General features: G+C 46.1%; 1 protein-coding gene across 3 annotated transcripts in view; it reads left to right on the forward strand.

Moving 5' to 3' along the window:
- Positions 1–22,578, forward strand: part of ARL13A (ARF like GTPase 13A) — a 260,804-nt gene that overhangs the window by 90,373 nt on the left and 147,853 nt on the right. For all 3 annotated transcript variants that reach the window (XM_086966790.1, XM_086966792.1, XM_086966793.1), the window contains exon 3: positions 16,606–16,676. In XM_086966790.1, coding sequence (XP_086822916.1) covers positions 16,606–16,676 — 71 coding nt within the window. The remainder of the gene's footprint in view (positions 1–16,605; positions 16,677–22,578) is intronic.

Genomic DNA, 22,578 nt, shown 5'->3' on the forward strand with positions numbered 1-22,578 from the left:
ATCATCATTCGAGGAACACTGAACCCCGACCCCAAAGGAAGCGAGGAAACAGAGAGAAAAAAAAAAGAGAAACAGAAGGAAAGAAAAAGAGAAAGAGAAAGAGGGCCATAGAAACAAAGAGAAACATAAAACACATCCCATCCCCCCACCCTGCATACCAGCGGAAGGCCACGGCCCACCCCCCCCCCCCATAGGCATGCCTGTCGCCCCAAGAGAACCCCCAAGTGGGAAAGAGAATACAGAGAGTGAGAAGAGACATCCCACTCCCCAACTCTCAGAAGAGGTGGGAGGAGGAAAATTCAACATACTCCCGGTCCCCACCAGCCCTGTAAGCATCCCCCACCAAAAGTATCATCAGCAAAACCGTGGTTCCAAATAGAACTGCAGGTGGGGAAATCATTCACAAATCTGCGGATAAATCAGACAAAAGGCAGACCCATCCTCACCCCAGCCCGTCAATGCGTCTATAAAACTAAGGAAATCACCTAGCCCTGGCCCGATCTTGGGTGGTCCCGATTATCCATCCCCCGTAAGAAGTCACAACCACAGAAGAAAGGGAGACGGCAATACAACAAAAAGCCCGCCGAACCCTAGCCCGATCCCAGATGCCCCCCGGGACGAACCCCTCGTCAAATATCAATCCCCTTCACGACTAAGGGACAAGATGGCAATAGAGAGTAGAGGAAGAGTATAACGAGAGGAGAAGCAACTCTAAACGATCTCAGCCCTTCAGCCGAAATCACGACCCCCACCCTGTTCATGACAGCAAAGAAGGGAATAGCAATGCAGAGACAGTTGGGGAAAGACAATTCGCAAAGCGTGACTTGGACAGTTGCATAAACAGCGATAGTCTCAGCTCAACCAGCCAATCAACCGATAACACAGAAGAGCAACCTAGCCCTGGCCCGATCTCGGATACGTCCCCAGATGGAATTCTTGGAGAAAGCCCGCCCCCTCTGAAAACAAGAGACAACATGGCCGCATAGAGAAGGAGAGTAAAGTGGAAGCATAAAATGGCCGTCGAGTATCACCATACAGTCCTTTGTCCCTCACGAGTTGCCTCCCTAGTCCATCCGGAAAGTACAGGCTCCTCAGCGTAGCGGGTGGTGGACGCGAGGGGAACTCCATCGGCAGGGCCGGAGGCTGCATGTCCCGGTCTTTAGGCAATAACAATGTTTCAGGCAGCAATGCGGCAGACCCCGGAGGCAGGGGAAACAAAGTATCGCAGGCGAGCCCACCGGGCGGCCAGTGTTGAGCGTAGGTAGAGGCAGAAGCAGTCAAATCACCTCCGCGGGCAAAACGAAACATTGTATCCTCAGCAAAGATTAAAGGAGACAGTTCCAAGGGTAGCTGGTTCCCAGCATCGCGCTCCTGTCGTAGATAAGGCACCATTTTGTCTACGCAGTCGATTAGTACCAGGAAATCCATGTACATTTTCGAGCGAAAGTCAGACAGGGCGGCCAGGATAGATCCGTTAGAGAGTCGTAGTTGTATCCCCTCGTCATCAAACTCCGGGGGAAACGTCGGTGAGCAGTCTCCCAGAACGAGCAGGGTGTCCCAGGCAGCAGACAGGGACGGGCACTCTCTCACGTTCCCCAAGGCACCAGATAGAGCCATGTTGGTAGGGCCACGGAGTAGCCGCCGAGGCGGGAGCGGCATGAATAGGCAACAAGAAAAGTCTCACTGCCAACACAAATGATGCAGGTCGGGCTCTCGAGACTGAGAACCCTACAGTTTCATGCCGTAGCACCAGGATAGAGAAGCATGTAGCCGATGCTTGCCAAACATGGCCGTGCAATCTATTCCGCTCGCACTCCGCCTCGGACAAAGACGCCGTACCTGGAGAGCAGCTCCACACGGCGATCACGCTCAGGGCTCAGCTCGTCTTATTTCTTGGCAGGCAGCGCAGTCAGGGTTCCGTCCCGGGAGGATGGTGCCAACTTTACGTCCTCGGTGTCACCCGGGAACCCCGGCCCTCACCAAGCCTCCCAGACTCGGAGACGGACGGCAGCTCCGCACGGGGCCAGGGCTAAAAGTCTTTACGCAGCTATCTCCGGCTGCCGGGTGAGTCGAGAAGCCTGGGAACGACGCTGCTGATCAGCACCGCATAGCGGACGTTCCGCCGCCATAAACCACCAGGATAGGGATCAGGATAGTAGCACGGAGGAAGAGAGCTGGTGGAGCCGGGAGCTTACACGTCTGCTCAAGTCGCCATCTTGGCTCCTCCCCCCGAACATGTTATTATTATTATTATTATTATGTTTCTTATATAGCGCCTGAATCGACCCCCGAAGGGGTATCTCCGCGCTTGCCTTGGGAACCCGTCCTGGCTTTTCCCTGTGAGATAGCCCCTACAGGGCATCCCCAAGGTGAAAGCCAGGCATCCCGCCGCAGGGGGGGCCGTTGTGGAGATTAAGCAAGCTTAATGCCCAGAGTTGCAGAGTGTGAACCCATGATTAGGTCAGGCACCGAAGCGAGAATTATCGAGCCCATGGACATTTGAGCTCAAGACCCTGCCGCGTCAGGAATTGAACCCTGGTCCCGGGTCTGACCTCTGCTTCAGGGTCTGCCTGCTCTAACCAGTGAGCCACACTTCTCCACATGTTGATATGTGTATGTTGTATGGTGTATGGTTTTTAGGGTGTCAGAGAATGGGCGCACTGCCAGTATGGTAGCACTATAGAGCTAAGTAAAATATGGTGCAACTGGGTGAGTGGACAACCATATAACCACTCTGAGGAGAAGCAAGCAAGCTATACTACTCCAAAGTTACAAGAAAAAGCATACCCTATGCACACACTTGGAATATAAAATTTAGAAACAATGTTCATACGCAATAGTCCAATGTGATACAGAGAAACAACAATAGATCGCAAATTGTGAAGATGAATAAATATTTGTCAATAAAGAAGTCTTGTTCTCCTTGTTTTATTCGCACTTCGAACAACGGAGACCCGGGAGAAGAAGGAAAGAATCCACAACGCCCTTGAGACACCAAGTCCGGACGAGGCTACAGAATTTCACGTTATGGTTCCGACATACCAGAAGCAAAGATAAAAAGTGACTGACACTAATATCCTTCCCCCGGGCGACCCAGTACAAGCGCACTCGCTTGCAAGCATTTATACTTTACTTCGCAATAAACTTTTAATGGTCCTGGGCCCTTCCGGGTCGGAAATATCACCGGAATTGCGACCGTAAAGACTAAACACAACCATTGGAGCCCTGAAGAGTCGCGAAGACGCGATGAAACACGTGTCGGCTGGTTGTCCACATGCTGTGTTTGAATAAAACAAGGAGAACAAGACTTCTTTATTGACAAATATTTATTCATCTTCACAATTTGCGATCTATTGTTGTTTCTCTGTATCACATTGGACTATTGCGTATGAACATTGTTTCTAAATTTTATATTCCAAGTGTGTGCATAGGGTATGCTTTTTCTTGTTGTATGGTGTATGTTAGTGCGTGTTGCACGGATTTTGTATGTTGTGTGTACTTACAGCATGAGGTCTGCGAGAACCTTTGCTGTTAAGGCAAGCCAAAACCCATAAAGCCTGAGGGAGCAGCCGCCCCAGAGCATCCCACCCAGGACCAGTCTCTCTTTGTCTTCCTCTCGCACTCTGACTTTGCCTCTGTTTCTCACTGACACAAACACACACATATAGTCATGAGAGGGTAAAACAAAGAATGAAGACATGCTGATAAACCCTGATCCTGCCACTGGCCTCTATTCATAGCCTTCAATAATGAAAAAAACGAAATACTCGAGAGGGCCTGATTGGCTCTTCACAGGGGCAGGAATGAGACAGCTGTGCATGCTCTGATATCTGCACCCAGGTCATCCTAAACTTGGATTATTACAGCGAATAGACACTTTGCCGAACATTTTCTAGGGCGTACCCCGCAGGTATGACATGCAACAAATACCTGTGACATCACACTCTATGGACAGACTTCTTATCCCAGAATGGTTACAAATATGTAAATTAATCCACAGTCAGCTTTGTTCTTTTCAATATAAGTAAACTATATCATGCATGCTGTACATAGCACCTACATGGTATGTATAATATATAGCACATGTGCATTGTCATACCTGCAGCACGGGCAGCAGTGCACCTTGCATAAAAGCGTAAACAGTGAGATAGATTATCAACAGATCACATAAATATCTATGGAATGAGTTTATGTGCTTAACAAAGAGTACTGAAATCTAGGAATGTTTCAGCCAACAAAGAGGCCAAGTATGCAAAAGGTCCAACAACTGTAGTTGTTTGAAGGACAGAGAGCGCATGCAGGCTAAAGGGCGACATGTGAGGAGCAGATCAAAAGGTCTAGAGGGGCCATAAGTGGTTTAGTTTATTCAGTAGGTGCGTCTTAAAGTGGTTTTTGAAACGATTCAGGTAAAGAACACGTGTACCGTGGTAGGGCGAGCGCTCCAAGCCTGCAGGGCACTGCCAGGGAAGAAACGCTTGAGAGTGGTTTTCTTTCTCGCCCGGGTTCTTTCCATGTGTGGAGGCAATTTACCCTTCCCTGACAGATGCCACCAGTGATTTTTCGTTTTTCCATCTGATAATTGAGATTGCTTAAGTGGAAAGCTATGTAAGTGAGAAGGCGTTATGCCAGGCATTTGGCTCTCATATGCAATATTGTCACGATTGTCATGTTTATGTCATGGGATGGTTAGTCATTGCTATAAAAACAAGCATTTGCAATGCAATCGGTCTCGCCTTTGGGACCTTATATGTATTTAGCTATGCAGCACTATAGCCTGGGTGCTGAAACATGTACTGTTCTTTAACATGAAGGGAAAGTAAGCACCAAACTGTGTAACAAGCCAGGTATGGGAACACATGGAGAGAAATATTGCCTTCAGTTATTAGCTTCCTAACCTTGCATATGCATATTGTTATAAAACAAAATCATCCATCTATGTTAACGCAAATTACTATTCGTTAACAGGAAGAAGACGGGACGTGAAATTAATTTTAAATGACAAGGGGCCCATTAAACCCGAGACAATCATGACACCAGGTTTAGCATAATTGGTGACGCAAAATGACGCGCACCAATGGAAAATACAGGGGGAGCAGAAAGCGAGCTTCTGAAATCAAATTGATTCCAAGAAGCCCTCGAGTTGCTAACCGCATGCGCTGCTAACCTAAAAACTTAGTGAGAAGGCCCCATTGTCCATAACAGCTATTTTTGAGGCTGGGGCTTGCTACCAGTGCACAGCAACTCCCCTCTATACTTACTGTATCCACCTCTCTGTGGTGCACCACACATCCATCTTTCCCAGCACACATAACATATACTGGTCTGCCAAGGTACTTCTGCAAAGGTGTGGAGTCCTATGCTGCTACAGTACCTCCATCAAGAACCTCTGTCACACTGACACACTTGCGTTGTGCACTGTGACAAGGTTTATAGACCCGCTGCTGGATTCATACACACATTATCCTAGCAGTGAAGGTGGATTTAAGGATGCAAACGTCCACTCTGCAGCACCTGACTTTGGTCAGTTTGTTTCTAAGACTTCCTACTGTAGGTGATATGGAAACTGAGGCCAGGGAGGTGAAGTTACTTTCCTAGGATCCCAAAACACGGTGAAGAAGGGGGCGTATGACGTAAAGTACACGCACCTTTCAGAAAGAATATATACTTGGAGGAGGTAGGTGTATTTTAGCAGATAGCTATCATTGTTGGGATCACTTTGTATTTGCATTTTTTATATCTTTCTCTTTTAGAGCCTCATTTAAGAAAACTGTTGCATTGCTGCGTGAAAACAGAGCTGCAACCGTTTTCACTGCGCCCTCCTTGCGACATGATGGATGCATCATATTTACTGTATGACGCATCCTGTCGCAAGGAATGACAGATATGTCAATATTACTCATACCTGTTGGCGCAAAACTGACGCATTGCTGGGGTGTGTCTGAAAACAGACGCAACTCCAGCAATGTGTCCTTAGCCCCATGTGAAAGTACCTGCATCAGTCTTACACCTGCTGTGAGGCAGGCATAAGATATTGACGCAGTAGCGTCCTAGAAGTTGTACAGTGAAATCTTATAGATTTCACTACGCCTCTTTTACGAGGCTTTTTACTGGGGAAACGCCCAACCTGCATACATTATACCTGACGCAGGTATAATTTAGCGCATGGGTTTACAAAGTGACACATCTGCCCAGATGTGTCACTTTGTAAATAGCGATACAAAAGGGGATGATGGACAGAGCGCTTGAGCAATTCAAACACTCACCCCGAGTCAACTGATCTGGGTTTAATCCATCACCATTCTTTAACTCACTCCGCCACCCCAGTTAAGGCATGGCCATATGCAAATTAGTCTGACCCTGTGCCTCGTGGGAACAGTCCAGACCGAACTGCCAAAGCCATGTCTTCCCTGGACCAGAAACAAGCATCCTGGGACCGGTTTCTGGCATTTCAGCAGTCATCAGCCAGGCTAGCTTGAATCCAGTGGCAAAGTGAGCAAGGGACCCACGTCTGAGCATACCCTGCCAACTTAGGGCGAACAAGGCGATACAAAAGGGGATGATGAACGGAGCACTTGAGCAAATCAAACACTCACCCCCAGTCGATTGATCTGGGTTTATTCCATCACCATTCTTTAGATCACTCCGCCACCCCAGTTCAGACATGGCCATATGCAAATCAGTCTGACCCTGTGCCTCATGGGAACAGTCCATCCCGAACTGCCAAAGCGATGTCTTCCCTGGACCGGAAACAAGCATCCTGGGACCGGTTTCTGGTATTTCAGCCGTCATCAGCCAGGCTGGCTTGAATCCAGTGGCAAAGTGAGCAAGGGACTCACGTCTGAGCATACCCTGCCAACTTAGGGCGAACAAAGCGATACAAAAGGGGATGATGGACGGACGCTTGAGCAAATCAAACACTCTCCCCCAGTCAACTGATCTGGGTTTAATCCATCACAATTCTTTAGCTCACTCTGCCACCCCAGTTCAGACATGGCCATATGCAAATCAGTCTGGCCCTGTGCATCATGGGAACAGTCCAGCCCGAACTGCCAAAGCCATGTCTTCCCTTGACCGGAAACAAGCAACCTGGGACCAGTTTCTGGCATTTCAGCCGTCATCAGCCAGGTTAGCTTGAATCCAGTGGCAAAGTGAGCCAGGGACTCACGTCTGAGCATACCCTGCCAACTTAGGGCGAACAAAGCTATACGAAAGGGGATGATGGACGGAGCGCTTGCGCAAATCAAACACTCACCCCCAGTCAACTGATCTGGGTTTAATCCATCAAAATTCTGATGGACGGAGCGCTTGAGCAAATCAAACACTCATCCCCAGTCAACTGATCTGGGTTTAATCCATCAAATTTCTTCAGCTCATTCCGCCAACCCAGTTCAGACATAGCCATATGCAAATAAGTCTGACACTGTGCCTCATGGAAACAGCCCAGCCTGAACTGCCAAAGCTATGTCTTCCCTGGACTGGAAACAAGCATCCTGGGACCGGTTTCTGGCATTTCAGCCGTCATCAGCCTGGTTAGCTTTAATCCAGTGGCAAAGTGAGCAACAAACTCACGTCTGAGCATACCCTGCCAACCTAGGGCGAACAAAGCGATACATAAGGGGATGATGGACGGAGCACTTGAGCAAATCAAACACTCACCCCCCAGTCAACTGATCTGGGTTTAATCCATCACCATTCTTTAGCTCACTCCGCGACCCCGGTTCAAACATGGCCATATGCAAATCAGTCTGACCCTGTGCCTCATGGGAACAGTCCAGCCGGAACTGCCAAAGCCATTTCTTCCCTGGACCGTAAACAAGCATCCTGGGACCGGATTCTGGCATTTCAGCCGTCATCAGCCAGGCTAGCTTGAATCCAGTGGCAAAGTGATCAAGGGACTCACGTCTGAGCATACCCTGCCAACTTAGGGCGAACACAGCAATACAAAAGGGGATGATGGACGGAGCGCTTGAGCAAATCAAACACTCACCCCCAGTCAACTGATCTGGGTTTAATCCATCACCATTCTTTAGCTCACTCCGCCAGCCCAGTTCAGACTGGGGATGAGTGTTTGATTTGCTCAAGCACTCCGTCCATCATCCCCTTTTGTATCGCTTTGTTTGCCCTAAGTTGGCAGGGTATGCTCAGACATGAGTCCCTTGCTCACTTGGCCACTGGATTCAAGATAGCCTGGCTGATGAGGATTATGAATCCGAAACCGGTCCCAGGATGCTTGTTTCCGGTCCAGGGAAGACATGGCTTGGCAGTTCGGGCTGGACTGTTCCCATGAGGCACAGGGTCAGACTGATTTGTATATGGCCATGTCTGAACTGGGGTGGCTGAGTGAGCTAAAGAATTGTGATGGATTAAACCCAGATCAGTTGACGGGGGTAAGTGTTTGATTTGCTCAAGCACTCCATCCATCATCCCCTTTGGTATCGCTTTGTTCGCTCTGAGTTGGCAGGGTATGCTCGGACGTGAGTCCCTTGCTCACTTTGCCACTGGATTCAAGCTAGCCTGGCTGATGACGGCTGAAATGCCAGAAACCGGTCCCAGGATGCTTTTTCCGGTCCAGGGAAGACATGGCTTTGGCAGTTCTGGGCCAGACTGTTCCCATGAGGCACAGAGTCAGACTGATTTGAATACAGCCATGTCTGACTGGAGTAGCGGAGTGAGCTAAAGAATGGTGATGGATTAAACCCAGATCAGTTGACTGGGGGTGAGTGTTTGATTTGCTCAGACTCTCCGTCCATCATCCCCTTTTGTATCACCTTGTAAATAGGGCGCAACATGGCACATTTTTTATGCAGCTGGTGCGTCACAAAACTGATGCACAGGCGGCATAATAGTGACCCACGGTCTCAACAATAAGGCCCTTTATGTTTTGTTATTCCTCCAACCGTGTGCACAATGCCACATGTCTTAGCACTAGGTGGCACTTTATAACCTCTATCAATACAAATGACGTATGTGTCAGCATGTGTTTATGTCATGCATGTCAGGGGAACATGTCTTTGACGATGCACTGCATGCTAAAGGTGCCTCTTCTAAGAAGAGTTGGTGCTCTCCTAATTAAAGAGGAGCAGCCATGCTGCTTTCTCTAAAAGGTATACTCGGCCTCGTTAGAAGTGCTGGTCCCAATAGGGTTGTGTTAGGTTCCTAAACTTATTTTAACTAGGTAACTGCCTTATACCATGACGCTTTATCCCTGCTCCTAGGTTCCACCATTCTATTCTCAGTAAATGAGGTACTTTAGTAAAGAGAAAGAGAGAAAGAAAGAAAAGCAATATATCTGTATGTATGACCAGCCGAGGCATTCTAAATGGGCAGAAGAGATGAGGGTTGTTTTGTCACCAGATGGTCGGGCCATCTTTACCATTTCAGTGGCTAAGCGCTGTGCGTCTTCAGCCAAATGGAATGAGTTGCACTGTGCAGAAAGAGGAAGAGAAAACAGCAGGAGAAGGGAATCCGGACCCAACTTGTGTGACTAACACTTCCGGGTCACGGGCAGGACTTCCGCCTGATTAACTTCTGTTCCTGCGAATAAAGATAAGGCCAGTGCTCCCAGCCTGCCCACGGCTATCACCTCGGGTTTGTTCACACATGAAGGGGCCTGCCCAAGCTCTAACTACTTCTCATGCTGCCTCATTGCCAGGGCCACTGGAATTATGCTGCAGGAGAGGGCCAATTAATGCGGCAGGACTGAGTAAATTAAGGGGCAAGAAATAGCAAATTATGCAACACAATGTGACACAGTCTGTAACAGTATTACATCATTATTTCGTCATATTTAAACTTGGTAATACTGTATGTGCTTTGGTTACCCCTCATTAGTACCAGTTTAGTAGCCGAATATAGCAACAAGTAACAGGAAGGTGACCTGTCCAGCTTTGCAAAGGGCCTTCCACTTCACGACAACATGTGTTGCTGCATTTTTAATAACTTTTAAACCTAAAATCTACAGATTATGCGGCAAATGATGGATTATGTGGCAAATGCAGCAAATCTATAACTTTGCGAAAACCGGCACGGCTGCACAATCACATAACTCCAGTGGTCCTGCTCATTGTACACATCTCTACTGCTCTGACTGCTGAGAATATGAGCCAGTCAAGCCGGTGTCTGTGTAACCATGGCTGCAACTACGTGTGTTCAGAGCTGCCTTTAAACCTAATGAAAGGCAGTTTAACATCTATCATTTGTCAGTTTCCCCAGATTCTCAAAGGGCCTACTTTAAGTCCCCAGTTAGGATACATTTAAATTTTAACAGTTCCTAATTTGTTTCTGGATTAATATGCTGTTCTTTTTATTAACAAAATATTCCCTTAAATCAATCCCCAAGCCCAACTGTAAAACTGTATTTTAATTACTTTCATTTATTTACCATCATGGACTTCAAAATGTGGTACTCTCCAATCTTTCCAAATACTGCTTGAAGCAGAGAACCCTAATCATAACAAATCCACCCCAAAACCTGATATGCCTGTTTAAAATCTCACCATAGTGTGCTAAATGATACCCTATTGCCATAAGGAACTCCATACCTGGTCCTTTGATGTAATTACTGTGGGACAGGCCCCTCAAAACATGCAGTCCTGGTTACAAGTGTGATTCCACACACAGCAGAGGAGAAAGGTGCACTCGCAAACATGCTTATGCCTCTCAAAAAGGGAACATTGCATCGTGCTAGGATTCTAATTTCCCCAAAAATTCAATGAATAAACAAACTTGCCTGGCCTCTCTGCACCACGTGGCTCAGACGTTGCAGTGCATTAAGGAAAATAATATTAAATAAGGAGCCTTTTTGTGTACAGCATGTCCTGATACGTTACAATAAAGTATAGTCAGTAGTGGTGGCATAGACTGTCGCACAACCAATCCAATGTGTGGGATTGTAATTTCCCAAATTTACTATAGTAGTCCTAAAAGGATATTTTTGTTTCAAATGAGGTGATGGTGCCTTTCAAGGTAACTGTAACATCCCACTACCACGGATGTCGACTACTGTCAAAATCCCAAGAGATCAGACAAAATAGTCTAGTCAAACAGTGATACCTCGGCACTGAAATATTCGTCATTCATAGGAGCATGTGCTTCTATGAGAGAAATGATCCTATCTTGACTTTATTAAAGAATCAAGATTGACAATGATCAAAAGTACATAGTCCAGAAGATGATAGCATGAAGAGAACATCCAAGACAGAAAAATATCTTTCTTAATTTAATGTCATTTTTTTTGTATACAGATTGATGCATCCCAAAAAATTGTTGGTACATGTTCACAAGACTTGACAGTAGGGATTCTTCTGTACAAATTTCCCAATAAGGAATACAGTGGGCAGCCGACACGTGTTTCGTTACTAAGAAGTAACTTCCTCAAGGCTGCAAACAAGAAATATAATGATAAACAATCTGGTTTCTGTCATCCATTTAACTTTTGCTCTTGTGCAAGGAAGCTTGTAGAATGGACAGTTGTTACCAGATCACCCAAAAAGAAAACCAGTGGTGATGTTCTCTTATATTGAAAAATGTGCTCGTGAAAAATGTTGTTAGGTGAACAGGAATCGAAATGAGTGTGTAGGATGGATGCCAAGAAAAAGAATATGAAGTTGTAGAGCAGAACAGAAACAACATGCAATGAGGAGACTAAAAATAAAAAAGAAGGGAAAAGGTAAGTGCCCCCGATTTTTAGAGAAGAGAAAAGGCCTGTTTATACCTTTTCTGATGGGATCAGAGTCAAACGCATCCTATTCAGCTGACGGAACGGTACAGTACGGGGTGGCCTGTCAATCAACAGAAAATTGAACAAGCACTGGCGTTGCCAATAGGTCTCGCAGTAGGAAAGTTGGAGCTATTGGTTTTGTAAATGACATTTTATATTTATGTTTTGTGATTTACAATGCCAATACTTTTAACTTTAGCAAATGCGACACTTTTAGCATTTGTAATGCCACATGTTTTGTATTGACGTGACTTAGATGTATTGATATTACAAATAACAATGGCTTTTAATTTTTTTAAATAATTAATACTTAAATAAAAGTGATTGTAATTTATAATGGCAATGGTACGTTTTTGCCAGAGCTATTGGCTTTGGCAATGTGTGTAAGCTATGTTCAAGAGCAGCTTGGCTGCTGTGAGGCATGCCATAAAGTTATAATAAAAAAAGTGTTAAAAGCATTTTTGTTACCCTATTTATAACCAAGAAGACATAATGTAAAACTGAAAAATGTTTATGCAACTGAGTTGAGGCCTGTTAAACTACCCACAGGGTAGCCTTTTATCAGGGTTTGTGTGGTATTTGAGCAAAGTATTTCCTTTCTGAATAAGGTGATAATCAGTTTCACATTATCGTGTTTGATAATAAGATCAAGGAGTGAGAAAATGAAAAAAGCATACATAATGGTGGTGAAGATCACTGATATTGCGTGGCCAATGCGTGCAAGGGACTCAAAAGTCTCAGGATTCTTTAAGGAACGGTTGCAGCGCAAGGACTAAGTTTACTTGTCTCTGGTGACCTATTCTTATACGACAACCAAACAAGGAAACTAATGATTATCAATCCTGCAAGACCACAAAAAAGCAGCCTTGACCACCTGAAGCTGTGGGATTGTGATGTACTCGCCGGACGGCTACAACCCCTCACCCATCCCTTTTATTTTGCGAAGTACTTGGTGTTCAATAGATCATAGAGAGTAATACTGCCGCTAGAGGTTACCAGTCTTGTGCACAGAGTGAGGGAGCAGAGGCTGCACATTGTAGAACAAGCCCAGGCGGCGACTAAGTTAAGTGACAGTTCGATGAAGCTCTGTCTCCCGCAAGCGTCTAAAGCAAAGCAGCTGCACTCAAAGTCATGGCGTGCCACGTTAGCAGGGTCAGCAAACAGCATAGAGGAGGACGTGTGCTCTTGCACTTCCCTGGTTAGGAGGTGGCGTTCTGCCGAGCGCAGCCTCTGGCTACAGAATCAGTAAATGTAAAATACAACAAGGGGGTGCAGTGCTGAAGCAAAGCTTGGCGCCTGTGTTCAAACATATGTGCGCGGCGGCCCATGAAGTGGGCGTTAGGTAAACAAGAAAGCTACTCTGTGATTGGTTGACGTTTCCCTCTGTAATTGGCCAGCAGCTAACACCTTCGGAATGGATTGGTGTGAGCTGTGGACATGTTGGAGAAAGTTTCGTAAAAAGAAGTTTTAGGTCGAGCTGTTAAAATAATGCAGGAAATAAACATTAAAGGAGAGAAAAAAACTTAAATGAGCGCTAGTTCGTAAATAATACAAGACAGAAAAGGGCGAGAGACTGAATAACGGAGGGAAGCCGGATGGGGGCGGGAGAGCCTGGTGGGGGGGCGGAAATGCTAACGAGGGGAGGAGAAGTGTGGCAGGCGCGTGAAGGGAAGCCGGATGGGGAGGGGGAGGAGAAATCCAAGTAAGGCTGTGTGCGGGGAGAGAGAGGGGAGGTGCTGGAGCTGGGGAACAGATGGCCGTGAAAGTTTATGGCTCAAAAGCGCGTGCCTGTGGCCACGTGAACTCGAAGAAAAACGCACCAAAAAGCCCTTGGTTTCACAAGTATTTTGAGCACTTGAATTCTCTCCATTTACCATTCCTTCGGAATGGAAAAGGCGAGACCTAAAAATGAGACAAACTCTCAATCATCTTGCCATGAAACTCTAGAAAGTTGTTTGTAGCGTGGAAATGCAATACTTGTATTAATTTTATAAGTAAAAAAGTTGGCCTTGATATAGTCAATGTTTTTCTAAACTCACTGTTCCTCCATAACTTCTGAGTCTATAGGCCTGAAAGGATGACATGCCCAGGTGTGCCGGTGCTTCCTGTCCCTCCGCACAAACGGCACAAGCCAAGGCGGACCGGGGACCAGCACAGGGGGAACAAACAGGAGGTGGGTGTTGTTTGGGGGTGGAGCCACGAGGAACATGGCGGCAGGTTGAACGCCGGTCGCTGAGGCTCCGGGAGACCGCTTGATGACTGCAGACGATTCACTTACCTGGGAGGGTCATCCCAGCAGGGCTACGGACCCTCGCAGCCCCAGCGCTGCCCTGCTGCAGCATTCTCCAGGCTCCCTGCTGCCTGCCGCTTTGGACGGACGCGGCGAGGCGGCAGATCGGGGACTACATCCCCCAACACCTCTTGCGCCTTGGAAGGCGTGCTTCCTGTCCCGCCCCCGGAGGTGCGCTAAAGGACAGCGCGAGTCCCTGCGTCGCGGGAACGCGCGCGGGTCAGCGCCCGGGGCTAAGCCCGGGCAAAGGGCGGGCTTTCTGTGGCCCTCAGAGGACCTGAGGAGGACGGGATGGGCCACCCCACTTGGCCCCATCAAAGGATGAGGTATAGAGACACTTTACCCTTTTCTTTTGCGTTGTGATTTGTTTAGTGACGTTTTGGGGCCCTTTTTGTAACTCAACTACTATGTCTGTTTGGGAAGAACTGAATGCCTTGTGTGGTACAAACTATGCCCCTGATATTTCTACTTCCCCTACAGTGGACAGAGATATGGATCTCATAAACTGCACTCCCCAGGCCCCTGAAATAATCCTGCCTCAATCTGATACACCGTGTCGGGAACCAGTCAGCAAAAGGAACAATGAGGTTACCCCACCAAATGCCGCCCGAATGTGTTGTAGCCCCTCTTTTTCCTCCGTCAACCCAAGCGTACCAACGCCACTTAAGACGGTGATCACATCAAATGACTCTGTTTCCCCCTTCCAATCGACCCTACTGGCCCATATTGAGCGACTGTTAAATGCGGCTTTATCACCTCTGCTCTCAAAAATTAAGGATCTGGGAAATAGGTTGTCTGATGTTGAAAAATTAGTACAAAGGATTTTACCATCACCTGTAAATACTGTCATTCCCTCTCGTCCTACGCTCTCTACTAACCTTGTGAACCCCAAGTCCATCGAACACAGGAAAGAACGAACAATTGATCCCTCTCTCAGCACACCCATCCTAAGCGGCAGTAAAGTTACTTCTAAGCCCACTCGCCTCCCTCTCAAAGCCCCTAGGGTCCCTCAAGAAAAAAGACACCGAATGAATTTACCCCCTGAAGCCGCCCCCTATGTGACTGTTCTCTCCGGGGTCCCTGAACTTAGTCAGGACAAACATGAAACAAGACAGGATCTGCTGAATAAAGCCATCTTTTGGCTCAATAACAACAGACCGCTGCCACCTGACCTAGATGGCGGAATCCTGAGCGTCAGGAGGGTGGGATGGCTAGGGATGTTGCCCAAAGACATTCCGGGAGACCTGATACTAATCAAATTCAAACACAGGAACATTGTTCCATTTTTAAGATTTTCCCAGCCCAAAATTGGAGATGGCCCTATTTCTATTTGGGACTTGTTTGATTTTTACCCTGGCCCCAGAGCATTGAACTATAACACTTGGTGAAAGGGGACTCTGTCTCCCATGCGTTTTTATTTTGCACTAGATTGGTTTTAGTTTGCTTTAAATATCCGTTTTTTTTTTTCTCAACATTGTAATGAACTGTTGATTTCTTTATACATGTATGTATTTCTTTTTGCTGCTTTTATGGTTTTAAACTAAAAAACCGAAATAAAGCTTATATTTGATTTGATTTGACATGCCCATATTAATTTGGTTATATATGATTATTTGAAATGCAGCTCCGTTCTAGAGACCTATTAGGAAAAATGATTACCTGTAGTATACGGGCTGAATAAATTATTTCAGCTTGATAATTTCCAATGTAGATTAAATCGCATGGGCATATGATACAATACACTATGAACTTGGACTCGCAATTCAAAAATTCACGGATTTGGTAAGTGATGGGCCGTGTTGTACCTGAATTCTTTTAAGCCATTAATTGCTAAATCGCACATGTTGCACTGTGCATATTTGTAGAAACACCTGGGTTTTTGTTGCAACCAAGTATCATCTCTCTTTCTTAAAGGTAGAAAACTAGAGCATAAGATGTCTCTCAAAGTTTTGTATCTTCGATGGATAATTTTAGGTTTTGGGGTGAGATGCACCACTTTGTCATGTGGGGAGAACTTTAAGGGGCTTAGCTGGGTTGAAGAGGTCACACCCTCAGGGTTGTGAAATCTTCAACCCGGAAAAGTTTGGCTCAGGCTGCCAGGCGCTCTGCATTCAGCGCATTAACAGAGCCTTGCTGCCTGACTCGACCATGAAGAGTGTCTGTCATGCTGACCTTTGCTTAGCCTGACAGGCACTCTTATGGTTTGCAAAAGAGTGAAGGGCGGGCCCCTTCACCCTTAAGTATGGGCCGCTGCAGTCAAGTTCTGGGCTGGGATCATAGGAAGGGGCGGAACTGAGCCACACAACAGGGCAGCAAGCTCTGAGTGAGTAAATAGGGGAGTTGGGGTCCACACAGGGTAAATCTAAGGTAAGTGGGCTTTTCACAGCGGACACTGGTATTTTAAAGTGCAACAGGGGGTTATCGTAATTAATTGTGTTTGTTAAAAAATTAAAATTTGCTTGAAATAACATTGACTAATGTCCATCGCTGTATTCCACTTTTCCCTGGTAAACGTGATGTATGTAATGTAGAATACCGCACATGCCATCGCTTGCAATTTGACTCCAAACTAATTTGGGCCTTTTGTTTTCAACAGGAAAGTGACACTTCTTGTCATCGGCCTGGAAAATGCAGGGAAAACAGCGCTTGTGCGAGTCATTAAAAGAGGTAAGGGTGGTAGCGGTTTACACTCCTGCGCCTCCTGGGACCATCTTAATTCATCCAAAACCCTGCTTCAAAAATAGATCCTGTCGAATGGACCTTTCCAGGTCTTTATCCACGTCACCAGTTTATGTGCAGTGGCAGGTATATCTACAAGTGGCATACTTAGCGGTCCTACGAATTACAGGGTGGACCATGCAAGCAATACAGATAACATACAAGAAACATGAGGCCAAACTACATTTTCATTCTTAGAAATGTTGTATAATACTATCATATCAACATTTGAATAGTGCACAGCTGCTATTAGCTTGGCCTCATTGAGCTACATGTTTAGGGAGTTTTCTCGCAGGCCAATGAGGATGGAGGAGGGAGATGCCACTTAGCCTTTCATAGATTCCGAATATGCTGAGCAGCCAGAGTGGGCATGCTTTTAATCTATAGCAGTGATACTCAAAGAACGGACCTTTAAATGTGGCCCCCTTATGAACAGCAGTATTGGGTTGCTGTTCACTCGACTCAGCACTGACATTAAAAGATGTTTGGTGTCCAGGTAAGCCTTTCTTCAAAGGTTAATTGAAGTTAAAGAAAGGAAGTAACTAGGTTGTCCTGCACCATTTAACTTTAAAAACACCTTCATTTGCAAAGCCATCTTGCAGGAAAAGTGTAAAAATATGATAAGGTCTCTTCAAAATTCAAAAAGTGTATTTCAGTAACATGCGCAACCATTTCACCTTAGTATATCAGGTTATATCGGTGAATTGAGAAGTATTTTTCAAGTGACAGTTTTAAAATATGAATTTAGAAACATTCATTCTTTCCCCCACACTGACAATAATGGCATTGGAGAACTAAGAAGCAAATCAGTTATGTGCACTCTTAGGGTGGCCTATGTTCCTATTATACATGAACAACGTTATACTTTATTAAATCAAATAAAGTAGAAGGTTCTGTACGGCACACATCCTGAAGTCGTGTATTTCAAGGTCCTCTTATATGTGGTACTAAAGGAAAATGGAGAGAAAGTTAATTAAAACCATTGCCTAGAATCACACAAGTTTGTAAAGTGGGGAAGCTGGGATTAACATACCAAACTTTGTATGTCCCTTGGGAAAATGTTCGTGAGTACCCATGCTCCAACGCATTGTGTACATTCTTTGTGCAGATCAATGAGTTAAGACATTTATTCCTAAAGTGTGAACATGCCACATTTCCAAATAAGTAAGGCATGCAGTGTGGCAAAAATAGTACGCTCTTTCAAGTGTACGTGTTACCTTTCCTTCGACTTTGAAGGGCCTTTGTGAAGCCCGTTGTCTATTATGTGCCTTATTTGGCCTGTGCAGACACTACAAGGAGCAAATCTCTTGCTGTCTCTCTCTCTCTCATGTCCACACACTGATCCTTATCAGAACTGCTCATGTGACCAAAATATACAGCTCTTGAATGGTCTGCCCTGTTTTCCGGACAGATATTTTTATTTTTATATCTAAAATCCAATCGTTCCTGGTTGGTTTTCAGGCCTCGATATCTGAAAACTGTAATCCAGACAGAAAAGGTTTGTGGTTGCCCACCAGTCTGCATTTTACCTGCTCGAAGGTGGTGGGGGGTAACTGGGGTCAGACCTCGCACACCCCCCAAAGGCCATTCAGCCCTTGCCCTCATTTATGAACATGCTAGAAAGTACCAACATCCTGCCCACACTCACTACCTGAAGGACTTCTACCCACAGCACATCTGTGGGATCACATTAAAGCCTGCTTCAGAGATATTCAGGACTACCCATTGGGAAGTCGATGGGAGAAGGTGACAGGCAGCTCACCAGATGGTTTAGGTGGAGGAACCGTACCAGGGGGAGGGAGGTCCTTATTTACTGTTCGAGGTCACTGATTCTATGTGAGTCCACTGATCATACACGATGCCAGTTTCATGGTCCTTGGGATGAGGTATTTGACTGGTGGACTGCCCTGGGATTCATAGGGGAAGCAGACGGGGGTGTTAGTCTGGGATTGGTGTGGAATGACTTGGGCTTTGGGTGATCATCATGGCAGCATCTTGTAAAATGAAATTGCGTCCTGTTTCAGGCTATTTTGATATCGGCTGTAGAGAAGACACTCTCAAGGCAACCACACTTTGTCTAAGAAAAAGAAAATAAATCCTTCTAGACAGAGAAAATTGAGCTGAGCTACTGCAACAGTTGCAATGCGGATTAGTGTCATGTCCACTCGTGAACTGTACTCAGGGTAGGGAGAGAGGGAGGGTGATTGGCAGGGATCAGCCTTGAGAGGCACATTTTATCCTGCACCGTGGATTTCCATGCTTTGACGGCAGTGCCTGCTTGCTGTTTACTGTCATTAGCCTGGCCTATGGCTTGTAATGAATCTGTGTATCAGTGGCAGTGCTTCTTTTAGCTTTCTGTCATGTGCTTTTCTTTGTGGAATAGCCCTCCTTCTGGCAGACTAGAGTGGACAGAACATTCAGATGCCACATTAACAGTAAAATAAAGCAAACCCCCTTCCATGTAATCAATAAGGTGCAGATACTGAATATATATATGTGTGGTGGTATATATATTTATGCAGTGCAAACTCCCTTTTGCACCAAAATAGGATTTAAGCGAGAAAAAAAATGCTCATTCCGCACCTGTTTACCCTGATTTTCTCCAGGTAAAGGCTGCCAAAAATCTTGGAGGCCAGTAGTGCTAATTTCTAGTTTTCCTGGCGAGGACCAGGTGAATACTTGTGCAATTTGTATGTAAACCCCTATTCTGAGCTCTACAATTTGAAATTAAGTGTAAATTTGCACCTACTAGTAACTATACATTTGCTCTCTGCACAGACAGTAATTACTGGGAGCGCAAGTTGCATATCATCTGAACCCAGGCTCATAGGTTGATTCAAATACAACCCCCATCCAAACAACACAACACGAGAACCCGACAAAATACATTAGATAGTACCCTGCATTCCGATCCAACACATCTCAGATAATCTATGTAATAGGTTATCAACGAGCTCGCATGAACACTCATGACATAAATATCATCTTCCAGAACTGCACCTTGGACAAGGCTGCACGTGAGCACAGAACCAAATGGATGCCATAGGTACTTACTTGGATGTTGCTTTGCACAGTAGAACGACCACAACAAAACTGTACACCACGTCCGACCTAACACTTTACACTGAGCGCACACCAAACCCAGCTCAGATATTGCCATTCGTTGGCTCATAACAGTGGCAAACGTAATAACAAACAACCACAACAATTAACCAGAATGAATGAATCAGAACTAAGCACACACATCTCATATAGTCCAGGGGCACCATATAGCTAGAGAGCGTAACAGCATTCCACTCTTTATCTAACCACATACCTCTCCATGACAATTTATACTCCAACCCAACAGCCACCTGGCAGCTAATCTGACTTAAAGGGATACTGTGGACCCTAATCAATCAATCAAGGTTCTTATAGGACGCAACTAATCCTCGCAGGGTCTCAAGGGGCTGGGCGGGAGGTGGGATCCAGGGCCAGACTGAGAACCGAAACCGGCCCCGGCAAACCGCTCGGCTGGCACCCCCTGGGGTGAGAGTGGGGCAGCCGAGCAGTTTGCAAGGGCCGGTTTCGGACGATTTTGTTACTGGGGGCCGATATTGCCGACCCTGGTAACAAAAACGGCCCCCCAGAGACCCAAAACTGGCCCCCGCCTTAGCGGCCCACCGGAGAAACACCCGGTGCCCGCTACGGCCAGTCTGGCCCTGGTGGGATCTACAGTTGAGTCGAAGAGCCAGGTCTTGAGGTCCTTCCTAAAAATAGTCAGGGACGGTGCTTGCCTGAGGTGCCGAGGTATGGAGTTGCAGGCCTTCCCAGCAAGGTAGGAGATGGATCTTCTTCCCCCCTAACAAGATTCCATACTCGCAAGTACCGCAGACACAGACATCAAGGACGGCAAAGCACCACCAATTCTCCTAAGTAGCACATACCAGACTGACAAATACCTCCGCCACACCCGTACAAACACCACTACCATTGGGAGGGAGGGGTGAGGGGGGATGAAGCAGACCACAACAAGGAATATGTGGAAAAGGCCGCTTTATTGGAACAGGTGTGCATCACATATTAAATCAACCTTGGCAAAAAGCCTTCTAAAACTAAACCTCACTAAATACGTCACATCCCTAACCCCGCCCACGCACCCCCCCTAAAAGTTCATGACCCCGCCCCCACCAATATAATACAACATTTCAAACATTACAAAAACCTTACATCACCACTTCAACCATTATGACCTATAATACAAGCCCTCTGTTAACCAACTCCCATGCCTGCCCCTTCACATCTGTCAATCCCCCAAAATGTGTAATCTGAACTAAAAATTACCAACATATCCTTTCCCTGTCGATAACACAACTTACCCATTAAATCAACAAACCTCTGCCAAAACTGCCCAAAAACAACTAGACCCCGCACGGCACCTGCTTCAAGCAACAGAATACAGCAGGGCTTTAAGTGGGCCGGGTCTCATGGGGTCTGAGCACCGGCAGTTTTTTAAAGGGGGCCTCGAAACGGGTCTCTATCGGGCTCTGGTCTGAGCCCTGGCACAGGTAGTCTGTTTTTTTTCCGGACTGTAGAGACAGCAGTTTGCTATCACTGCAGTCTGGAAAAAAGTGCCAATTCGCAAAACAGCCCAATAGAGACCCATTTCGAGACAGCAGACACATCAATGTACGCTCCTCACACTGCTCATTTCTCACTAGTGGAGAAGTTACGGCATGACGTCATGCCAGTTGAGCATTGTGGGGGAAGGGAAATCCTTTAAAGAGTCATTTTCTTTCTGGTTTTCCCTTCTCTTTCTGAAACGCAAGATCAGCAACATTGTGGTAGGGGCACCAGGGCTTTAAGCTGAAGCTTTTTCACTATTATATGTAACAAGCCATAGTTGCAGCTCATTTATCTTATGCAACTAACAACCTTTGACAAAGCCAATAGTCCTTACTTGTTGTAGGTATGTTACTTGTTGTATCACATATCTGGATGCAATGACAGAAACAGCAAAATACAAGTCAAGGGGCACACTATGCTAAACACAGATTTTAAGCGAAAGTATTTTAAAGCCACGCCCCTAATTACACTGGCCACGCCCCTTAGAGAAACCCCCCCCCCCCCCAGTTTTTTCATCCCACTTAAAGCCCTGGAATACAGCAAAAAAAAAACTGCACCCCTGTTCCAACAAAACCAACCAAGCTAATAACTTACAGAAAATATATAAAAAATTAAAGAACAAAGACCTACAAACTGATTAAAAAAGTTGGGAAAAAGTTAGCAATAAATGGGAGGGAGGGAGGGAAAAAATTCCTGCCTAAGCTCCCAGCCACCAGGTCACCAAACCTAAAATGGTGGCTGGGAGCAGGAGCCAAAAGCACTTAAGCTTGGGCTCCAATTGGGCTACAAACTAGAACAAGCCCAAGCCCTAAAATGTCCGATGCTCCTGCATATGAACCCCCCCCCCAGCCCCTCCCAAATCTCCCATGGGGGGGACCTCCCTGCGGTCGGCTGCCCCCCCAAGCCCCTCTTACGACGCACATACAACCTTTCAAATACACAAATGCGCCACACTACTAATAATCGAACTGTAAAACAGACTCCAAACTTTCAGAGGATTCTTAAAAGAAGAGCATGACGCTAAGAAACGAACTCTGGCAGCACTGGAAGACAATCGTCGTGGCAATAATTGCTGCCATGTTTTATATTCCAGGCAGACAGGCTCACCACTATAAAAAAAATATTCAAACCTATTGTCTTTGTCAGCGTTTCTTAAACTCCACTGAGAACCTCGCACTTATGCATAGCCTGCTGCATAATAAGGACTGCTGCTAACATTTTAGGTCACCCGTTCCATCAAAAAGCT

The sequence above is a fragment of the Lissotriton vulgaris genome, chromosome 4_1 (assembly GCF_964263255.1).
Source record: "Lissotriton vulgaris chromosome 4_1, aLisVul1.2, whole genome shotgun sequence".
NCBI lineage: Eukaryota > Metazoa > Chordata > Amphibia > Caudata > Salamandridae > Lissotriton > Lissotriton vulgaris.